Raw genomic sequence first — 23029 nt, 5'->3', positions numbered from 1 at the left:
AGAAATATTGGTAAAATCAACCATAAATTATCAACTAAAATAATTCTAATTTAATTAGCTGACTTGTCCCTTATGCTGCTAGCATGCCATATGCACATTATTAAGTATGAGCCAGTTGGGCTGAAATTTCTCATGATGGTGTCTGTCTTGATGCGATACAGGTTTTTTTAATCAACATTTCAGTGAAACCAATCAGCAGTGTCTGGGAACAAAAGACGGGAAAATACATTGCTTTATTTGAGTTAAAATAAGCCTCACAACCAGTTTCTCTAAGAAGCAAGTGCCTGAGCCCTTTGGGGCGTGAAGCAAATGTTGCCTGGGTGGTTACTCTGGTGCCAGGGGACACTTCTATAAAAATTATCCATATGTAGCTATATAGAACCATAGAATCATAGAATTGTCTAGATTGGAAGGGACCTTTCAGATCATCTAGTCCAACCATGTTAAAGCCTCTCCAAAATCTGCATTTTAATATGCTCAGCAAAGGGCGATTCTCTTGCATCTCCAGTGGAGAACCAGCCTGGACATATTCTTGCCAGCTTCAGCCCCTGCAACCCTCCTCCCGAGCGTGGGGAGTGAGGGCAGCGCGCTGGAGAGGAGATGCGATATCATCTCTACTACGCCCTTACATCTCTGGTAACGGCCTCTACATAACGTTGAAGGGGTCTTTATGTTCTTCTCAGATCTAAAAAACTCTGACTGTGTCCTTTTAGGAAGACAGAAAGAGATGGGCTTAACCCAGCCCCAGCAGCTTTACTTTTGGCATTTGCTTACCTCTCGCACAGCTGGCGTTGTAACCCTGAGGTTCTTGTAAAAACCACCTTATTCCATTAAATATTTAACAAGAGATTTAATTTGACATGAGTTAAGGTAAAAGCTGATGAATTTCTCCAGAAGAGAGATCATTTCCTTAACTGGGGTTTGAACTGGTTAAGCCAGAAGGAAAATAATGGCTTTGTGGTGTCTGCTGCTGTTCCAGCATGGCCATGGGGTGGTCTGGCTCAGTTCAGCTCACCCCACATCGGTGGGTGCCCCGGGGGATGGGTGGGGGTACAGCACCCGGCATGCAAACAGACAAAACATGTTATGGGTTAAAGTCGGGCTCCTATTACGCTGAGTATCTACAGGCATATGTCAAAAAAACGCGGATGTATTAGGAAAATGTCACTGATCCTTGGGAACAGATGGGAAGAAACTAATTCATCCAGAAAATAGAACAAGGAGTATTCAGTTTCTCCTCGGTGCCACTAAGCCACTATAATTCATCAGAAAGACTTATCTGTCCTAACAACCCGTCTCGCATCCCTTTCCAAATCAGACTTGCATATGTGACATTTTTTCCAGTTAAGACACTCATCAGAAATTTTCCATATTTAATTATCACATCTTCCTGTGTGTTTTTTTTTTTTTTTCTTTGACTAGCACTGTTTTGCAGGAGAATGAAACTCTCGCATAAAAAAAAAAGAACTCGGCTCCCAAATCTTACAGGGAAATTATTTGGGGCTCCCTCAAGGCAGAAAGAGTGACTTCTCAGGAGACTGAATCACTGACTTCACATTCCTTTTTGTTAAAGAAAGAGAGGGAAACCCCTTTGGTTATTTTTATAGCGAGTCTTTTTTTTTTTTCCTTTCTTTTAAATAGACAGCCAGCCTGATATTCTTTTTCTTTCTTTTTTTTTTTTTTTTTTGAGAAGCAATTGTGTTTGATTCTCATCAATTTTTCAATGCATACCTATCTGTTGTCTTTTTACTGCTTTTGGCTTTAGCTACAATTTCATAAATTGATATAAAGTAAGCCTGAGACAGAGAAACCTCTGCTGTTTCTTTCAGGATTAGAGAAGTTCACAGCAAACAGTACCCTGATCGTGATGAAGATATGGCAGAAAGACACGAGGGACACCCCTCCAGAGACAAGTAGAGAGAAAACAGTGGGTTTTATTTTTGTTTTGTTACCATGGAGGCAGAAATTGTTCATGGATACAGGGAGCTTGGAGAACTCATTCCGGCTACCTAGGTGTGGATGACCACCTTCAGTCTTTACCCTTACTTCACTCCAGGTGCTACCCACACTCTTCCCTTGTGGTTGTCCTTTCCAGGGCTTGGAAATCTCATGCAAACACTCAGGAGACTCCAACTTCTGTTGCTGCTCTATGTCCTTAACATGCTCATAGTGTGAGGTGGGTGACTGGGGAGCCTAATGACGCAAAAGCATGTTCTGGTTGGGCTTTTTGGTGCAAGCTACTGGGCGTGAACATGAGCTCCTATGGGTCAGAGGTTTCTATGGGATACAGCAGGGACATTGGTTATTTCAAAGTCTGCTGGAGGGAATGAAGAGAGGGGAGAGAGCATGGAAAACAGAGAAACAGCCTCCTTTCCCCTCCAAAATTCAACTGCTGGGGCTGTCGGATATAGTAATCCATTTCAGGCTGGAAAATCTGAAATGGGATTTGTCCAGGACAGCAAGCACACTTGAGATTAAAAGGCAGAAAAAATGTAAAGGAAATAATAGATAAAAGCTACTCTTCTCTCCAAGTGGATAACATCATAACATCATTCTCCTTTGCTGTTGCCATAGGAAAATATACAAGTATTTCTATTCTAGTGACAGGTCATTGTGGGAAGGGGTATGCACTCAATGACAATCCTTGAGCCGGAGGTGTACTTCACATGGGGTTGATAATTTAACCTACTGGTGTTCTCCTGACTGAATAACGACAGCGTGCTGTCTGTGATGTGTTTCATGGCTCTCGTATCTCTCGCTACGTTATATGGTCAAGTAGCACAGTTCTGCTTTCCCTTTCATGATTGCTTAAAGATCTTACGTTGCCTTCCAGTAAAGCACTCGGTCAGAGACTGAAGTGGCATTACAATGAATGGCAGCAGCACTTCATATAGAAAAAGGTTATTAAAACCAAGCTAGTCAAACATTTTTATCAGGAGGAAGAAATGCAGGCATGCCACCAGTCCAGATATAACGCCAACTGAAAGGTCTCCCTGCAGGCAGGGGTGGCCGGAGCTGGGGGCTGATGCATATGATGAAGCAGATTGGAGAAAGGAGACTAATTAATAGAAACTAAATCCATTTTAATAGTAAGTGCCTCTTCCCCTCCCTGAATACTATGCAGACAAGCTCAAGAATGGCATAGTAATGGATAAGATAACGACCCTCGGCTGCCTGGAGACTGCGGTCTGATCCTTCACATTGCTTGTGAGGCCCAAGTGCAGATACTGCAATTAACAGTGGGCTCTCGGATGTCAGCCCTTCTGGCACGGTGCTCTCCTGTTAGCCGAGTTCTCATAACTACACAACCGATGGCGGGGCCCTATGGTTCCCCCAATGACCCTTGAGGTTCCCCTCCTCAGAGACCCCAAAGTTGACCATGCTCACTTGCAAACGCTGCATTTTGTCTGTCCATGGCAGGGGATGCCCTGTGCCAAAGAGGAAGTTCCACCTGCTTCCCAGTTCTCCTGCTTCCACCTCCTCCCCAGTTCCACCTGGGGCAATTTCAGTGTCAAATTTACAGGCAAAACATTGATGAACTGAAGAGAGTGGACAAAGCATGGCCACACAGATGAAGCTGAGGTAGGAAGTGAAAGGGAGGACGTTTGCTAAAGGGCAAACACAAAAATACTGACTTTGCTGGGCAGGGGACAGAGTGAGTGTGTGCGAGGGGAACACATCAAGGAGTGGAAAAAACCATTCTGAATAGAGGATACGGCAAATATAGAGGAGAAGTGGGTGAGACAAAGGAAAGAAAAATTCAAGCTCACTAGTGGGAAAAACACTTAAGGCAAATACATTGAAGGATGAGAAGAAACTCTCGTTGCTTTGAGACTTCTAGGTGAGAGCCAGCCAAACCCACACACGGGTACTGAACTATTGGCCTTGCGGAGAGAGACAGGCCAAGACATACATCTGAGTTTTCTTGTAAAGTCTAAAAATAAAGTCATGGGAAACATTATGCACTTTAACCAGAAAAAGCCATGGAACAGTGCAGTAAAAATGCACAGATGCCGCTAATGCTGTTTTCCAAATATTTCTTGCAATCTTAGCTCTGTTATCGTCCCACTTTGGCCGGACATATCACTGCAGGAGTAAACAGCATGGTGAGGAACTAGATACTTGGATTAGATACCAAAAATGCTCCTAGATCTTTGACCTCTGTATTTCCATAGTTCTTACCAGATTTTAAAATTTAATAGTGGTGATGTTTAAACACTATTTTTCTTACAGTCCAGAAACATTAATAAAAACTTCTAATTCCACCAGTACAGACACTGTGCATTTAGGGTATCAAAAAAGGTGTATTTTAGTGCCCTGGCATGAAGACACAAAACGAACTAAAAGGCAGTGACAAGATAATTAGGCTTCCTTACAATCACTGACTTCATCATGTCTATGGCCATCTTGTTAAATAAGACAAACTTCAGGAAGCTGGGCATGAAATACATTTTTAGCAGAGCTATGTAGGACAGCCTGGCAAGAAATGGGAAGGCGGGTGTTGCAAGTACATAGCCTGGGTTCACTTACTGTTGTAGGACTTTGCCTCGACAGTAGCAAACTTCTTACAGTTCAAAACAAAAGGAGGGGAAGTGCAAGGTGGTTTATCAAAAACATGCAGTGTGAAAGCCCTGGGAAGCTCCATTATTCCAGTAATATCAAGCTGTGGGCTGTGCTGCTGCAGGAACACCTGCTGGCTCCAAAGGCAGGGATGACTGAAGCGGGTCAAAGGATGGGGAACATCTTGGAGTGTTGGAATGGAATCTCCAAACATGGATGTGTGCAATCAACACCTGCCCAGAGGCTACCACAGCATCCATGTGCAACATGTTGGTGAGCCTAGTGTCATACCTACTGCACGCAAGCATCCATGTCCCAACACCTCCTGGCAGGTGAAGGCTAAAGAACAAATGGAAACTGGGAGTGAATTCGCTGCTTAAGCCTAGAAGAAGCCCAGGCAGAAGAAAGCAGGGGCTGAGCTGCGTGGACTTGCTATTGGACCCCATTCCGTATCTCCTCTGCACAGGAGAATTAGCCAGAAAATGACCCTACCCCCTGCCATGGTTGATGCCAGTGTTGCCTTGGGTTAGGTTGGCACACGACGCTTTGGAAGAGATGGACCTGTTGGGTTGAGACGTGTGCCATGCTGCATTCAACTCACTATCATAAAATACCACAGTGGCTTGAGACAGGTACTACTGGTCTGAAAATCTCCAGAGACCTTAGCTGCCTTCAATACCTGCACCTAATGTTGCATATCTGAGCACGGTTTAGGTGTTCTTAAACAATCCATTGTCCTATTTGACATAAGACAGTTTTCACTGATCTCTGGGGCGACCGTAGACAACACAAGTCACCATCAGCTATCTCAGTTGACTTAGCTCAGGGGAACACCTTAAGAATTCACAAATCAACACAAAAAGGCTCTAAGGCTGTCGAAGGCACCCCAGCAGTGACCATAACGGGGATTCATCTCAGCTCCATTTTGTAAAAAGCACCCCAAGACTCCTTCTACTCCCTCTTTGTTTTGGATAAATGTTGCCTGTACTGCACTTGACAGAGCATCCAGTTTGTGGGGGATACCTTCCAAATACAGGTGATACTATGGCTCCTGTAGAGCTGGAGAAATTAAGATATATTCCAATATTCCCACAGCCGTTTAGTGAAGATCAGGCATCCCTTCAGCACAGTTTCCCAGACATTCTCCACCAGGGTGCAATTTTTCAGGCTCTGTGTTATTTTACTTTACTTGCAAATAAACTGATGTTCTACATTTCCCAACAAAGACACACAGCAACTCCGCATTTCATCACGTATTTTATGCCTTCATCTTAACTAATTAACTTTGCTTACACCAAGAAAACATAAATACCATCTTTTAACTTTACTGGTGTCTTTCATGTACTTTTGTTAGGAAATAATAGTACACGCCCATTAGCACAATGGATGATGAACCCAACTCTGGATGGGCTGGATGATTTTTTCCAAGCACGCGTGATGTTGACGCCTGCTAGACAGTATAACGAGCCCAGGGAATGATTTCTTAGTTCCTGTGGCACTTGTACTATTTTGGTAAGGAAAAAGAATACCTCTTTGCATAATGCATTCATTTTTGCAACACGCTCCGAGTACAGGAAAAATCTCGTACTGTCAGTCGGGGGATGAAATGAACAGCAGCAGCTGTAGCCACGTGATGGAAAAAGCCAGGCAATAGGGCTGTTTGCTGCTGCATTACATAAACATGACTTTTCCCGGTTAACGCCCTCCCGCTGGGCGCTTCATGCTGCATCATATGCATGTCATGTTACGTTAGGCTGGACACAAACAGCAGCGAGGGAGTCGGGAAGCAGCAGCACTGGCAGCACTGGGGAGGCTAAAGCTGTGGCTGTACCAGCTCCTCACGACCTGATCTACTGGGGAACCCCAAGAAAAGAACCCCAATAATTGTAACAAGCTACAATAAAAAGAGCAGCTTATTTTAGCTTTCTGAATATGATTAGGCCTTACCTGAACATCTTACAACTGTTCTTCTATAATTTATTACTTGATAGTCCTATTGCTCTACCAGGATCAATAATGATCAAAGACTATGATTTTTTTAAAATGAAGCACCTCATGTCACAGTTTCAATGTGTCTTACAGTTTTAGGATGGTGAAACACTGGCACAGGTTGCCCAGAAAGACGCCCCATCCCTGGAGACGTTCAAGGTCAGGCTGGATGGGGCTCTGAGCAACCTGATCTAATTGAAGATGTCCCTGCTCATTGCACAGGGCATGGACTAGATGACCTTTAAAGGTCTCACACCACTCTATGATTCTAGGATGGAAAAGCAAGTCACCGCAAAGCAGCTTCTCTGAGATGATTCTTTGGCATAGAAACGCTGTTTCTTTGGCCACCGAAGTCCAGCCAGACCAATGGCTGCCCACAGCCACCCAGCACAGAGGAGGTCACCTAGGTCAGCTGTCACCCTGCAATAATGTCCTCATGAAGATGGAAGTTAAACTTAATTTCCAATAGCAGCCTAAACACTCAGGGTGTAAATCCCCACAGAAAGCAAGTAAGTTGAAAACTTCTGAGCACTATCCTGATTTTGGAAGGAAGTTTGGAGCTCTGACGTTGGCTGATAGGGTGGCAAGTTTGGCCTCTCATCTTGCTCTTTATTATGTAAAATGTTAATAATCTACATGTCTTAAGAGATTTAAGCCTCTGAAGCACATATGCCTTTGGACACCACTGAAAAATCCCAGTTAAGAATGACTGCCACTTCCCATGGGACAGAGGACATTCTAGCAAACCCACAAGTAATAACCCATTAACTGAGCCGTGCTGCAAAACCGCATGGAGCAACACGTGATGCCAGGATGAAGTTTCACTGCACTTTGTGATTTTTTGGATCTAAAATTACTAGTTGTCCATATCTAATAACTGCTTTCCTTTCTCCTCTTCTTTGAACTCATCACTTCTAGCTGATAACTAGATGTATTAATGAGTGACAATTGCCTTCAGTAAAGATCCAGATAATTGCCTCTGGTATAATATACCATGCATTCCTGCCAATCTGTTGTAAACATATCTCTCCTCATCCCCCCCCCCCCAACTCATTTGCTTTCTGCAAAGGTATTAAAATACATGTAGCACAGAGATTTCTGTCGTAATACGGGTTTACTCTGCCACCACGCATCCCTTACCGATCATCGGAGACTCTATAAAACTCCACGAATTAGTCTGAGGGATGTAGGACTGCAAGACCCCCGCAGCTCGGCCGGCTTCGTTCACCCCACCAAAGACATAGATCTTCCCACCGCAAACGGTCGCAGCGGCCGAATGGACGGCCTTTGGCAGAGGAGCGATGGTCTCCCACTGGTTGGTTATCGTATCGTACCTAGGATGAGAGCAACCGGAGTGAGCGGAGATAGCGCAACGCTGGGCAGGACAGACAGGCAGAGAAAGCAGACTGGGATATAAGAGAAAGGCAGGTTGACAAGCAGAAGAAAAGCAGAGGTGGAAATGTATTTTTTTTAACATCCTACAAACTCAGCCACTTGGTAAACAGTGTAATTAATGCTTTTTCTAAGCTTTTAAAACATTAAGAAAGGCCCCGAGAAAGCTGGTTCTATTTTCTGTATATGCTTCTCAAATCTCATTATAGTCCAAGCTAAAGAAACTGAGGACATCTTTGTTGAGATGTCTTCCACTAATTAATTTCTATTAATGAGTATACAATGAGATTATTCTTGCAAATCAGTGCAGTGATATCCAATAGCAACCGCAGGCAGGCAACTGTTAATATACTTCAGTTGTTCAGCTTGTGGAACACATCTCACCTACAACATAATGCAACACGATAGGTCTTTTTACTCTGGTTAACTGACCAGCGACGCATATTTTGTGCCAGAATAAGTTGCTTCCATTTAATTTTCATTGTGCAAACCAAACTATTGCGCTTCATTGCTGGATAAGATTTCACTATTGCATCCATATTTGACATGAAGCAAACAGAAAAGAGTATGCATGTAAGTGCTAAATTAGTTTTAAGGTCATCAGTATCTGATTTAATTAAGCCATTGACCATAAGGGATGTGCAGTTAATAATCCATGGATGAAGATTCATTTTAGACAATGTCACAAGTACAGACATCAATTTTTTTTAAAGATAATGTGGCAGGGATCCAAATAGCTGCTCTAAAATGAGTCTTGGAGACAGTGGAAAATAATGTGATTTTTTAGGCTTCTATATTTCCATGTAATGGCACATTCAGTCAAATAGGAGTTTCCTGCGTAGTGATTATTCAAAGTTGTTGACTGCAAGAACAGAAGCCTCATCACCCATTCAGGGCTTTTGCTCTTAATATTAGTGATATGCAATATGCAAACATCAAATGAATCCATGGCCATGAATCCGTCTGTAAAAAAAGATCTAGTGACAAAGGAATTCTCCTTTGCAACATGTCCCTCAAATTCTCACTGCCCAAACTTGGGGAAAGTAAAAGGGACAAAAGATACAAGTGGAAGAAACAGCACAAAATAATGTGCTTAATGAAAATGCATTAATGAGTTTCCAAGTAATACAACTGAAAGTAATTAACACACTCATAAAAATGAAGGAAAAGCAAGAGGGAGGCAAACTTTAACTAAAAAAAAATACAGAAAGTCCCTTATAATGAGCACGGAGAACTGCCATTTACAATGCTGTAAATTAGCTACTGAGAAATTAAATTCATCTACAACCAAGTGATCAAAGGGGAGAAATATAACAAGATTAAACAACATGATGCTGGGAGCATTCAAGGTGACACACCTATATTGGGCTGATTCTCAACGTTTGGTACCAAACTGGAGACTGCAGATGGATGTTTGACTGCACGAGAAGCTCCTCTGGGTGAGACACCACTCTGCACGCGGGGCAGCATCATGCCCATCCCAGCAGATGTGCAAAAATCCCGCATAATATAAACCATTTCATACACTGCTTTTGGGTTACACTTTGCGAACTGTAGTCAAAGGGGCACTGGTAATTTAATTGTGGATGTCTTATTGTATAATAAAAACTAGTTAAGAAATTGGTTAGAATTGGTCAAAACTGGGCAAAGAAATAGAGCTGAGAAAAACTGACCTCATGTCCCTTTCTAGTTCCTCTGCTTCCAAGATATAAGTTGTATCCGTTACCTGACATGTATTGTCTCACACCATCCACCCTGACTCAGCACCAGGAACCCTTGTGGGCAGTCATAATGGTCCGAGACGGGATGGTGAGCATCCAAGCTGCCTTTCCCAGTGCTGGCACAAGCACCTGGCAGACCACAGAGTTCCCAAGACAGATACATTCCTGCCATCAACTGATCCTCCTAATATGTTTTTGGGAAGCATGGGTTATATCCTTTACATTTGCTGTGAGCTGGGTGTGGTTGAGGACCATGTCTATAGGAATACTGGGGAAACATTCAAATTACAAGGACAATAGTCCCTTTTCTGGATGTATTTCACTACTGGGACCTCAGGTCTCCTAGACCCCATTTTCTCTGCTCTCTCTTCATGCTCTACAGCAACATAACTGATCTTTCTGTTTTCTACCCTCCTTCATCTGCCACCAGGAAACGAAAAATGACCAAATGCTGAAAGCCAAAGGCTGCAAATCTACTGGATAGAGGTGCAAGTGAGGCAGCTTAAAAACACTCTTGTCTTGAGGGTCATTTGGTTGAAAAAGTCAGTGAACCATAAAGCAGGTGGAAGCCAGTCCTTGTCCACCCAACACAGGCATCTAATGTGGGTTTCACATAGGCTGCTCAGAAAAGCAACTCTCTTAATTAAGTGCCTAACTTACCCCTGGGGCGGAAGAACAGAAATCAGTACCTTCAAGTCTTCCTGACACCTGTCCATCAAGTCTCTCCATCTCCTGGGAATTTATTCCCTCCCTGCAAAGCTGCAGACCTGATTTCTAGTCTGTATTTTGCTTCAGCTCCCACCGACCAGAATGTAAGCTTTTTTTCCCCCCTTTTTTTTTTCTTGCTGGATTATAAAGCTGTCTGCTATCAAATCTCTCTCTTTCACATACGGACTTGCAGAAAATAATAAAGTCACCTCTTCACCTTCTACGGGATAAACTAAGTAGTCTAAGCTCCTTAAGTCTCCCACTGCAAGGCAGGTTTCCATCATCTTGGTCTATCTCAAGTCAGCTCCTAATGTGTTCACACAAGGATTTGCACCAGATTAACTGAATTGGTTTAAAAATGAAGAAAGTTGAATCTTTGTAACCTTCCAGGACAGGAAATAATGACACCTGCTTTACCTCTCTGCCCGAGGGCCTTTCCATGTGTGGTGTCATCTCTGGTGTTGTCATTGCTCTACCGCCACTAGTGCTAGTGGGGCTCCTCGGCTGCCTTTAACACTGGCTCTGCTCAAGGGCCAGCGGGAGGGAACTGATTTTAAGAATAATCACTTTGATCTCTTTCCATTAGTCAAGCTTTGCATTTGATTCCCCTGTTTGAAGCCGTAGATGGAGACTTAATGGGAGCTGGCTTCAAGCCAAGCGAAGGTTTTTCTTCCCTCTCCTCCATTGCTCCCTCCAGTTCTGGTGTGTCCATCCCTGTCCTTGGCTATGGGCCTACCAAGCCCATCCAATTAGCTGAACTTGAAACTTCAAGGACATCTCCTTTCACACGACTGGCACCCGGTTCTGCAGTCCTTGCATGCCATGGACTCACGTGTGGTTTTAGACAGATGTCCTTGCAGCCCTTCCTTTGCCCCCAGAGCAGTCCCTGCAACCCCGTGGTCCATGGCCCTGCTGTGCTCCGGACATCAGTCTTTCCACGCGTGCAGGACGTGTCTGTCCCCCCCATCACTGAGCACTGTCGTCTCACCTGACCCTGGTGCAGTCACTATCCTCTGGTTTATGTAGATACCTATGATATGGCACATGATCTGAACCCAGCAGAAAACACAGCCCAGGCTTGGAGAGAGCATAGGCAGAAATAACCTCGTTGATTTTCACAACTCTCCACTCTGAGGATTTCATCTGTGGGGCTGATCCTCCCCTCGCTTCACTCATTTTGTTCAACGCCTTCTTTCTTACTCTTTCCCTACCACCTCAATATTAACAGCAGAAACCCTTCATTTCAAGCTGTGCCGTTTGCTTCTCTGCCTTCTTGACTTCTGATCTCCGCAGTACCTGAAAACAGTATTTTTTTTCTCCTCAGTCTCTTTAATTTCCCTCCTTCTAGGTTAAACAGTCTTATGAGTATCTTCATTTATTCACATTATAAAATCCTTACATCATGGTCAGTCGCTTACAGACATGCACCCCCCAGTTTCCTATACATTAGTTAATTCTGTTTGCAGGGAAACTGCTATTTAAAATAAAGCCGTATGGTGTCATATTGATCTGCTCTTCAGATGATTCACATGTTGTTTAAAATCACATTAATGGATTACTATTTTTTGCCTTTTATACTTTCTTCTGACTGTTCTGAGGGGCTTAAGAAACTATCCTTAGACAAGGCTATATATTTAATTTTCTTAAGATGTCAATAAAACAGTAGGTTCTGAAGCAGTTTCTAAAGCTTATAAAGCTTATACTTTACATTGAATTTTTTAGACTGTCTTCCAAGTACACACTGCCAGCTGAAGTAATCTCCCAGTTTTAGACAACCCTATTGTAAAAGTGCTGTCAGGTCAAGGGGATTCATCTTCTTCTGTCCTTCAAACAGATAATAACCACAAAGCACCCACATTTCCACACTTTTAGTCACATACATTGTCTTGTCAGCATACGCAGTCTTCTCGGCTCTCAAATTGCATATATTACAGGGCCCATCCATTATCTAAAAACCTAGTTCGTGGATCCACTTCATTTCGCCGCCTCCCAACTCAACTCATATCTCAGAAGAAGACAGAAAGTGTAATACTCTCTCGCCTAACACCTAATGACTCACTCCCTGTCACACAGGAACTTGCCAGAGGGGCTTGATGGAGAACTGCAGTCACACCGTTATTTCCCTAAACACTCATTCCCAAAACATAACTCTCCCTGAATATATACCCATGTACAGCCACAAAAATGGACTTATAACTCAGACCCTCTGGCACATGCATATTGTTTTAAGATGAGTAACGAATGACTCCAACCCGTCTGCTTGTGCCAGTCCTGTAATATTATCCATCGAGCCGGAATTTTTACTGCCTCTTTACAGACAAATGGCAAATAAAGGGTAAAAAAATCTCGGCCCTATTGAAGTTGGTGGGAAAACACCTACTGATTTAAGTGGCACCAGAATTTCTGATTGAGGCTGCACCCTTCAGTGTCAATGACACAACTGAAAGCACAGAGGGGAGCCCAGGAGTTGATGCCATAAATCACTCCGAATCTGGTGGTTCCTAATTGTTTTCATGTTTTTTAACGGTGCAGCAGATGTATTAGGTGCAGTCAGGTGGTAGCATGTATCGCTAAGATGGTCTGACATCTGTTTTTAAAAACCAAAATGTAATAAAAACATCTTTGTAAGTTTTTAACCATTTAGGATGAAATATTCCAAGAATTCCAGGAAAAACAGGTAGAGAACAAGAAGGAAACCGGGAGAAAAAAATGTTACTTTCTCTGTCTTCAAAGAGCCTTTGCGGTGACACCCTGCAGTCTCCATGCTCTGAGACTGCTAACTGGTGAGGTCAGGGTAGGTCACTTTGGAGCGGAGATGTACCCTCCACCACACCAGCCAAACACATGGAAACCTGGCCAAAGCTGGGCATGGTCACGCTTGAAGTAACCGAGCAAGCAGAAAGCAAAATGTGGTTGGGAAAGATAAGCTGCTCGTGCACAAGTGAAGATGGTAGATGGCCCAGCGAGGGAGGGTGTCCAGTGCATTGTTCTTCACACTGGTGGCACAGCCCAGGACTGCATTGTGCATCAGGACTGGATGAGCACCCGTACCTCCATCTGGGTGGGTAACAGGGTCATAATCTCAGATGTCTCCTTTGGGGTGAAAAACTAGCCAAAACGCAAGAGCATGCGACCCTGAAATTCAACACTGAGGGGAACAATGTTAACTTCAGCAGTTAATCTAATTTTGGCATCACCTGACTTTGGAACATATGATCATGTCACTGTATCATTTTAATATCGTCCTTTTGCAAGACCTGGTGGAATGATGGTGAGTTTATCACCCTCCTGAGAGATGGTATCTCAGCGTCCCATCCAAAGCAACACAATATTGGGAGAGGAATGTGCACCCCACACAGAAGTACGGTGGGAGAAGGCCAGTCGCATGTAGCTCTTGGGGGGTGGAGAAAGAGGGGGCAAAGTCAAGAAATGAGCATTAACTGTCCTTGCAACCACAAACAACTGAGCAAATTAAGTGGCTTTACTTTGTACTTTAATGCATTTTTTTTTTTAAAGTTGCAACCTGAATTCAGAAAGCCTCATTGCTTGCAAAAGTGGGTACAGTGATTTCAATTCCTGAACACTTGCACAAATTAGCTGCCTGGTCCAAATGGGAAATGCTTTTTCCTGAAAAAGGCATGGCTTTGCTCAGTTACAGATACAAGGGTCAGCTTTTTCTCACGTGCATTTCTAACCACAGACCCCTGGAACATCCTTTCCAAAACACACAGCTTCAGCCATGCCATGCTTTGCTTCTGTCATCCCCCACTGTCATTTTAATACAAAGAATTAAAAAGGAAACATCCCAAAACCTCTCTCATTTCTTGGCATAACCCAAAAGAGTCCATGTTGCACTTTTTCCATGGCTGCATCTCACAAGACACTTTATAGACAATAGCAGATTAATTATAACCATGGGTTTAGCAAATCCCCATGACAAGACATCCTTATTGTGGTCGAGACAGTGTGCACTGAAATGATAGGGAGGAAATCAGCTCCTTTCCCACATAAAAGTCTCTTGGTGGGCTTGTTACAACTGAAAACCAGCGCGGCCGCTCTCACTGAGGCATGCAGGGTACGCCGGGGGCCAGGGTGCGACTTTGCAGGCTGCAATGTCAACTGTGGCAAGGGCTTGGGTGACTGAGAGAGATGGAGAGGGGGAGACTCTGCTTGATTTGGGGTTTGTTCAACAGACTGATGTTTTGGATGCTTTGTTAAAGAGAGACTGTGAGAATCAGAGCAGAGAAGGAAAGGAGACTCTGGGAAAAATAAAGAGATCATTCAATCAATGACATCTATCAAGACACCTATCCGCGATAGCATTATTTACATGTTCCTCTTTATCCAGAGACGGAATGAAAGACTGCATCTCTTTCCTGGGCTCTCTCCTTCCCACGTTCACAGAAACATTCCTGCTAGTTAAAAATTTTCTGACTTAAATTACAGGACAAACACCTTCAGAAATCAAAAATAAATCTGCACAAAATGGTGAGATTTTCTTCAAAGCCAGTTCCAAGGGCAGTGCCCACCTTAAGCTCGGAAGGAAGCAAGGGGGGAAGCAATGCCCAGGTGTTGCATTCCCTGCTATGATTTATCATTCACCCTTCGCTGCCTGCATTTCCCTGACTTGCCGAGAGCATCATCACCAACGTCAGTCCTTCAGCCCGTGCCCAGGCGGGGAGGGAAGGCTACCTGCAGACCTTGTCCCACAGCACATCTCCTTTTCTCAATTCCTGTCTCCTGTGCAAAATAGTGCCAAATTTGTGAACAGAGAGGAACACAGAACTACATGTGAACAGTGATCACTCAGCACCAGACGGGATCTTCCTGGCCACGCACACGTTCCCCGAGCTGCTCTGCCCCACGCACTGAACGAGGCAGAAATCCTTTGGGAAATAAATAGTCATCCCGTGATTAAAGATCGTACCAAAAAGTAGGTCTGCAGACGCAAACTTCAGTTTTGGCATTTCCTAATTTCCTAAGTGTTTGACTTTGAAACACTAATAAACTTTTAATACAGGTTTTGGTATCCAGTATTTACAGTGGTTACTTAAATGAAAAAAATAAACACTCCCTGCATAAATGGAGCATAAATGTTGCAACAGCAAAATCCAGAAAAAAGTAGATTGAAAGCAAATCTTTCTTAATGACCTATCCCTTTCTGGATTGCCTGTTAAGGCAACTGTTACTAGGAACTGATTGCTTCAAAATGTTGCTGAAGAAGTATTCAAATTCTGCACTTAAAACTGAAAAAAACCCCACCACACTCATATTTTTGGTTGCCAGATTCACTAAGGAAAAACATTTCACAAAAAATGTATCATTAATCTATTGTCACAATGTATTTTTAAGTGCTTGGGTAAGGCTAGAGCTGTATTCATCTTTTTGGAATGGAATATTCTTATACTGCATTTCAAAGCAGTTTCTACTTTTTAATGAAAATGTTGATAAAGTGTATGGGCTTATTGAATATTATGGTTGACATGAAATTAGTTGGTTTTGGAATTCTACTTTGTGAAACATTTCTTTTGTGCTTTTGTTCCTTCCTTTTTTTTTAATTTCCATGTGAGAAAAGGAAAACTTTTGTATCTGGAGTCTTCTTGAAAAGAGAAATTTCCATTCTCTCCCATCTCTGTTCAGCCCCTCTAGGCCAGGAATTCAAAACTGTTTCCATTTATCGGTTGTTTTACTCAGAGTTTAGCAGGTCCCAGCCCCAGGCCAAGAGCAGCAAAGGGAGGATCTTCCTTCCAGCCAGGTCAAGGCTGAGGTGCTTCACCAGGAGAGCGCATGTGAGAAACTTACTTTGTTGTTGCTTTTTGGGGGTTTAAAAAAAAAAAAAAAAAGGAAAAGAAAAAGGATTATTGTGATCTGTAAAGTTTTTCATCAGTACTAAATTCAAAGGAAGTTTATTAGTTCATTGTATAATCTGTGTAAAGTGTCCAAAGAAGCTTAATTCCTCTCTTCCCTCCCCCAAGCAAACCGACAAACTGGCAGCTTTTGTCTTTGGTTTTGAAACAATGCTTTCCACTGAAGCTTTAAAAAACTAATCTAATCCTGCACAGTTTCCTCATTTCTTAGCTGTTATAAAAGCTTATTTTAAGACATACAGCCCATTTGATGTGTCCTTTAAAAGGGAAATGGTCGTTTAGCATAGCATGAAGAAAAAAACCTCCAGCAAACAGCATGGGTTTGGGTGTGGTTTTTTTACCTTTCCACATGGTCAACGTTGCCTGCCACACCGACCCCTCCGATGGTATAAATTTTCCCATCGTACACCAGACTGTTGTGTCGACACCTCGGGACTGTCATGCGGGACACGAGGTTCCAGTTATCGAGCAAGGACATGTAACACCAGACATCAGCGAGTGTGACACCTGACTCCATGCCGCCTGGCGCCGCCGGAAAAGAAAAGGGGAGAATTACGTGAGATCCTGAAACAGCAGCAGCTTTGCACACAGCAATCAAAACCAGTTACAAAGTAAAAACTCTTCAAATGACATTTGACTAATTAAAATAAATCACCCTCAATACTGAGCATCTGTTCCGATGATGCATATCTGTGTCATTTATGCGTGCGACCCAAAGGCTGGGTTTTTTTTTTAATAAGATGACATGAAGAAATCAAGATGTCAGACTATGAGGGACATGTACATAAGGGGATAGATCCTTTTCAGTGTTCATAAATAACTTCCAGTCTATTAAATTACTGCAACACTTGCAAGAAGGTGTCAGGAGGCAGAGCCTACTTTGGCTTATGAGACACAGGCCAGTCTGAAATCTAAAATGCTTAATGCGGTGATGGACTGAAGCAACACATACATGGGCAGAATAAAGTCAGTGCTTGCACTGCAGGCTTAATGCCTAATTTTCAGGGACAAATTTCTTATTTATTTTCATTTGCTGATAAAGGAAAGAACCAGCTGTACCACTCCTGTAAAACAGCTCAAGATGCCCTAGTGAGGTATTTATATTGGTCATTTTTTAACTTCTGACTGAAGCTTCCAAGGTAGCCACTTAGTGGGAGTCTTACTATCCTCATTTTGAAGAACAAAGAGGTGAAATGATCTATTTCAGACCACACCAGGAGTCAGTGGTCGAGCCAGGAAAAGAAACCAGACTCAGTTCTGTGGTTTAATGAGAAAACCAGGCTTCCTCTTTGGTATTTTGCTCTCCAAACCTATACTATGTAGTGTGCGGTCCAGTACTTGGAGCTTGCAGGAGTTCATTCCCACTTCTGTTGGTTCCCCCTTCCCTTTTTCCTGTGTCTTGTAAGCCTGAGCAAAGCAAAATATCAACCAACACTCAGCTCGGTTTCCAGCCACGTGGGATTTTCGGCTCTCCTGTTGTAGCTACCAAATACCATCAGATCGCTCATCCAGATTCAAGGGAAAGAGCTGAAATAAGCTTTGAATTTTGGATTCAACAGCTTTTGTTAGCACCTATGGCACAGCCTAAAATGGCTCTACCTATTGGAAAGTACCTCAGCTAAGAATAACTAAAAGTCAACATCTCACAAAAGCTTCCATAGAAGGCCTTCGCTCCAGCGGCAAAACGAGCCTGGGCAAAAAGCACCAAGAAATAATTTCCAATCAATCCTTAGGGCCTCTATGCAGTTTTAATGGAATTTAACACCACAGGCAGCAATTTACTGTGGAAAACGCAGTGAGGGAACTCAGCAAGGGAAAGGCAGCAGCTGTAACCCCTTACTGGTACTGTCTGGTGCATCCCCGCTCCCAACTACACCCTCGCATCGCACATGTCCGCGCCTCCCCGCCCAGGCTCCTCTTCTTATCCTCAAACCTCCACTCAGCTGCCATCAGAGCATCGCCTGGTGGGAATTGCTTTTCCCCCTCCAGCCAAGCAGAGGTACCACCAGACTGCAAAAACCCAGACACCGTGATGCTACAGGCGCGGCGTAGACAGCTACTTTGGGAGTTAAAGCCTTTTAAGGAGCGTGGTCTCAGTTTCATCGAAACTAAGAAGATTATAGGGCTAGTGACTACTGTCAAAAGAGAGGTCTCAACAACAAGTACAAAACGTGAATGCTCCTGTAAGCAAATACTGTAAGTGTAGGTCACATATTCAGCAGTTCAGCCTGTCTGTCTCAAATTCCATAACCCACCATTTAGACTAAACTACAGCTGGTATTTTAAATTGTGTTTCTATGGCAGTGAAACCTCTTTGCATGCTTGATGGTTGTCAGACCTATTTTCTTCACGTTGCAACTGCAGAATATCGCTGTTGACTGCTTTGAGAGAACGTTAATGTCGCAGAGAGACGGAGAATGATAAAAGCAGGGAAATCCCTCTCTCCCAATCTCCCTCCCACTTGTCTTTTTTTTTTTTTTTCCTGGGAGCAGCTGGGTAAAATTCCTGCATGTCCTGTGTTGTAAGGAGGAAAGTTTTCTCCCAGCCCAGTAAATGTGGGGGATGAATGGATTGAGAGCAGCCCTGCAGAGAAGGATTGGGGGATAATGGTGGATGAAAAACTGGACATGACCTGGCAATGTGCACTGGCAGCCCAGAAAGCCAACCGCATCCTGGGCTGCATCAAAAGCAGTGTGACCAGTGGGCTGAGGGAGATGACTCTGCCCCTCTGCTCTGCTCTTGTGAGAACCCCACCTGGAGTCCTGCGTCCAGCTCTGGAGCCCTCAGCACAGGAAAGACATGGACCTGCTGGAGCAGGTTCAGAGAAGGGCCACAAAAATGATCAGAGGACTGGAGCACCTCTACTGTGAGGACAGGCTGAGAGAGTTGGGGTTGTTCAGCCTGGAGAAGAGAAGGCTCCAGGAAGAACTTATTGCAGCCTTTCAGTATTTAAAAGGGGCTTATACGAAAGACGGAGAGAGACTTCTTACCAGGGCCTGTAGTGACAGGACGAAGGGCAACAGTTTTAAACCAAAAGAGGGTAGATTTAGATTGGACATAATTTTTTATTATGAGTGTGGTGAAACATTGGAACAGGTTGCACAGAGAAAGATGCCCCATAATTGGAAACATTCAAGGTCAGGCTGAATGGTCCTTTGAGCAACCCGATCTAGTGGGAGGTGTCCCTACCCAGAGCAGGGGGATTGGAACTAGATGATCTTTAAAGGTCCCTTCCAACCCAAACCATTCTGTAATTCTATGTTTCTGTGAAATCTGATGCTTACCTGAGAGATAGATGTTGTCCCCAGCGCTGACCACGCTGAAAAACTCTCGATCATAGAAGGGCAGGCTGGCCAACGGGTACCACTTGTTGTTTTGAGGATTTAAGCAAGTGACCGCTGTTAAAGCACGTTGATTCATGCCGATCATCTGACGCCCCCCAACTAAGACTATTACCTCGGCTACACCTAGGATTCAAGTAAGAAAAATAATGTTTTTAAAAAGTTACATCTCTACACCAGGCAGAGCCCTATCAAAAAACACTCGCCAGTCAGGGTAATTTTAATGTATCGTATATAAATCTGTTTTAGACTGAGCAATCCAATGAGGAAGGGTGAGAAAAAAGGGAGTGTGTGTGGGGGAGAGAGCGGTGGGTGAGGAATGACACTACGAACATGCTTGGGAGAACTTGGGAGGGAGCATGCCATCTGGGAAAAACTTGAAGGGGAAAGAAATAAAAAGGCCTTTCCACATAAAGATGTCTGTTGACTTCAACAGTCTTCGAGTGAGACGTGCATGTAGCAAATTCCTGTTCCACTGAAGAAAACGGGAATTTTGTCAAGGATTGTGATAGTTTTGGAGCTTAGTCATTATCCAGGGAAAGTATGTTTGGACTTTATCCTCAATAAGGTGTTCTCACACTAAAAGCTAATGTCTGGAAGAGATTTAGGCTATTGTTATGGTTCTTCATCCTGATCTTCTCTCTCCATATATTCTATGAACAGATCATTTTCTGGTGGATTTGTTTGTGCTTTTCCCAGAGAATTAAAGTTTTCCAGATGTAGATAACATGTACCCAAGCCATTGATCAGGACCTTCATGTACTAGGTGCCAGGAAATGCGACAGAGATTGCCCCTGCCCTAATACAGTTATTAGCTGAGATTTTGCTGTACTTGAACATCTCCCCCAAGCCCGTAACACGCAGGGTGTGCAGCAAGACAAATTCTCTGTTCGTGCAAATGGACAAAACTTTTGCAATCCACTTTTGCAATTTATTCCCACTTTACAGCCAGAGCTGAGTCAAATCTGATCTGAGCGTTAGTCCAGACTCATCTCCACAGTGATGGGTTGCAGTTTAACTGGGACGTTTTCTGGCTCCAACCCTCAGAGTCAAGCACTGATGATAGTTTGGATTTAGCATTTAGCAGAAGTGTTAAAAATCTTTCTGCAGCAATTGTAAGCCCCAGCGCAACTTGTTGCCAGGAAATGTAGGCTCAGAAGTAGGACCACGAGGCCACGAGCTGGAAGAAATCGCCATTTCGGGAGCTGTGCTCGCAGCCAGACCCGTTGCTGTGGTGCATTACGGTGCCCAGCCCAGAGACAAGTCTGCACAGGCGGGGGGGTCAGAAGCACAGAAGTGAGATTGCCAGCAAGAGAGATTAGGAGCCGCAGTGGAGAGAAATGTGTCTTCAGAGTAATGGATTATCGTCATTCTTCATTAGCTTTTTCAAAAAATATATTTGTGTCATTCAAGCAAGGTTACTCTCTAAAAAGTTATTAAGTTAAAGTGCTGTACAGTTTTAAATAAATATTTCTCAGTAACAAGAGATCATTATTTTTGTTCCATACCAGAAAATCTAATCACCTGTGCAAGACATAACTTGATTATAATCAATGACCTCGAGAGGGCATGTGACATGCTGCAGCGAGTCTGCAAAGGGTGTTTAGAGATCCTTTGTGCCTACGTGAATGCCGTTGATATGCAAAATAACATGATTCTATATAATTAGACTCTGACCTAAAAAACTATAATCACCCTCTCTTACCCCGAGAGAATCACTTTTCCCTCATCAACAAGCTTCTGGAAATGGTTCATATTACACCTACAATTTTATATACATAAAATAAGCACTTCTCAAAAATCCCTTCAAACATCACACCATTAGTCGTCTTCAATGAAAGACTTTTTAGGGTAGATTGTTATTGAAAGTCCTCTACACTTCATCCTTCTGAAAGGTGCCTTGATGAGGCAGTCTCCAGAAGCAGCACATGCCATGGTTTGATATGCCATCTCCGTGCCACATTAGCATTAGTGGCAGCGACAGAAAGTTTTGCCTGGCTTTGTGATTATACTTACGGGAGGCAGAAGTACAGGCAGCACGTTAGAACAATTCACCTGTTTTATCTGGCTCGTTCTTGGATATAGTTTTTTCCTACATGATATTTGTACCACTCTCTGTTCAATAAATATTTAGGATATTTCTCACACTACCATGATATGAGCTGGCGAGTTGGGCACTTGGGGTTTTTTTCATATATTCTTCCAAAAAGCAAAATGCATGCATTTCTCAGGTGAGAAACTTCTTGAAGTGGCATTCTCAATAGCTACTGGGTTTTTAAAAGGGAATATATTGTGTATGATCTATTTGTTTTGGAGACAGCAAACAACCTGGACTGCTACTGTAAGACTCACTGTATGAAAATAACATGTTTACATAGGGCTGTGAAAGTGAAGGTATTTTATGAAAATTAATCAGCTGCTCCCTGCAAGAGTCTGAATGGCAAAGAAGCAAATTATTCACCTATTTTTGCAGCTAGAGAAACTGAGGCATGGAGGGCAAGGGGTTCACTTTGAAGACAACAGGGTAACGTCATGGTTTCTGTCGAAGCTAATAATTCCTAAAAATTAGGCTCCATTTAAAACTCCTTTCAGGAGTGTGCATCTAAAAACCCTCATCTGACCATTGGGAGAGGCTCCTAAATCCTTGAGCAAAACAGAAATGGAAAATTGAAATGCCTTGAAATATCAACAGGCACCAAGAAGGAGCCAAGGGAAGGAGGTGTGGTCTGCGCCCCATCCCTGGGCATGTCCTAGCCATGCCTGAGAATTGCTGGACCAGAGAGCCGGTGTCACTGAAGGAAGTTTGACTTTACCTGCAGAGAGCCTGGGCCGGGTCCTCGGCGTCTGCATCTCTTGTCGGGCATGTGGCAGCATGTGATAACGTTTGGCTTCATTCACTAGATCCCGGCAAGCCTCCGAAGACTTTATCAACTCCTCGTTGTCAACAACGTTTAGCAGATAGCTAGGATGGATGAAGGGGAGGCGCACCACTGCCAGCAGCTCCGCAGCATACTGTGGGGGGAAAGAAGTAATAATAACACATTGCAGCCTTTGTGCCGCTCTGCATCTCTGCCTCCTTCCCCCCAAACTGTCCCCTGTCACCCAACTGGAAAGACACTTGTCGTGGATGCTGCACACAAGCCCTACCCAGCGATGGGGTGGGACAGAGACAACGCAGCCCTCAGTGCTCCCCAACCCAGGCTGGTTTTCATCCCTGAGGGACTGAAAATAGTCTTCAAAAGGTGGCGACTCTTATTATATAGCACTATATGGAGGGATTTTTGAGATAAAAGCTCATTCTGAACTCTGGCTGAATATAACCTCTAGTGCACTGGAGACAGGGTGTAAGCTTTTGAGTTTTCTGAATTAACCTTGAAATGTGAGCGTGGTTGTTGCACTGTAAAAAAAAGCCCAAACAAGTGTTTTTCTGGCACTCTAAATGTGAAACAAA

General features: G+C 43.5%; 1 protein-coding gene across 1 annotated transcript in view; it reads right to left on the bottom strand.

Moving 5' to 3' along the window:
- KLHL29 (kelch like family member 29) overlaps window positions 1-23029 on the bottom strand; it is a 244924-nt gene that overhangs the window by 13564 nt on the left and 208331 nt on the right. The window contains exons 7-10 of the mRNA XM_074153745.1: window positions 22392-22590; window positions 19522-19704; window positions 16579-16759; window positions 7690-7883 (exon numbers count right to left, since the gene is read on the bottom strand). Coding sequence (XP_074009846.1) covers window positions 7690-7883; window positions 16579-16759; window positions 19522-19704; window positions 22392-22590 — 757 coding nt within the window. The remainder of the gene's footprint in view (window positions 1-7689; window positions 7884-16578; window positions 16760-19521; window positions 19705-22391; window positions 22591-23029) is intronic.

This window comes from Numenius arquata, chromosome 9, assembly GCF_964106895.1.
Source record: "Numenius arquata chromosome 9, bNumArq3.hap1.1, whole genome shotgun sequence".
Lineage (NCBI taxonomy): Eukaryota > Metazoa > Chordata > Aves > Charadriiformes > Scolopacidae > Numenius > Numenius arquata.
Note: the sequence above shows the minus strand (reverse complement) of the source record. Positions and strands in the feature narration are given on the sequence as shown.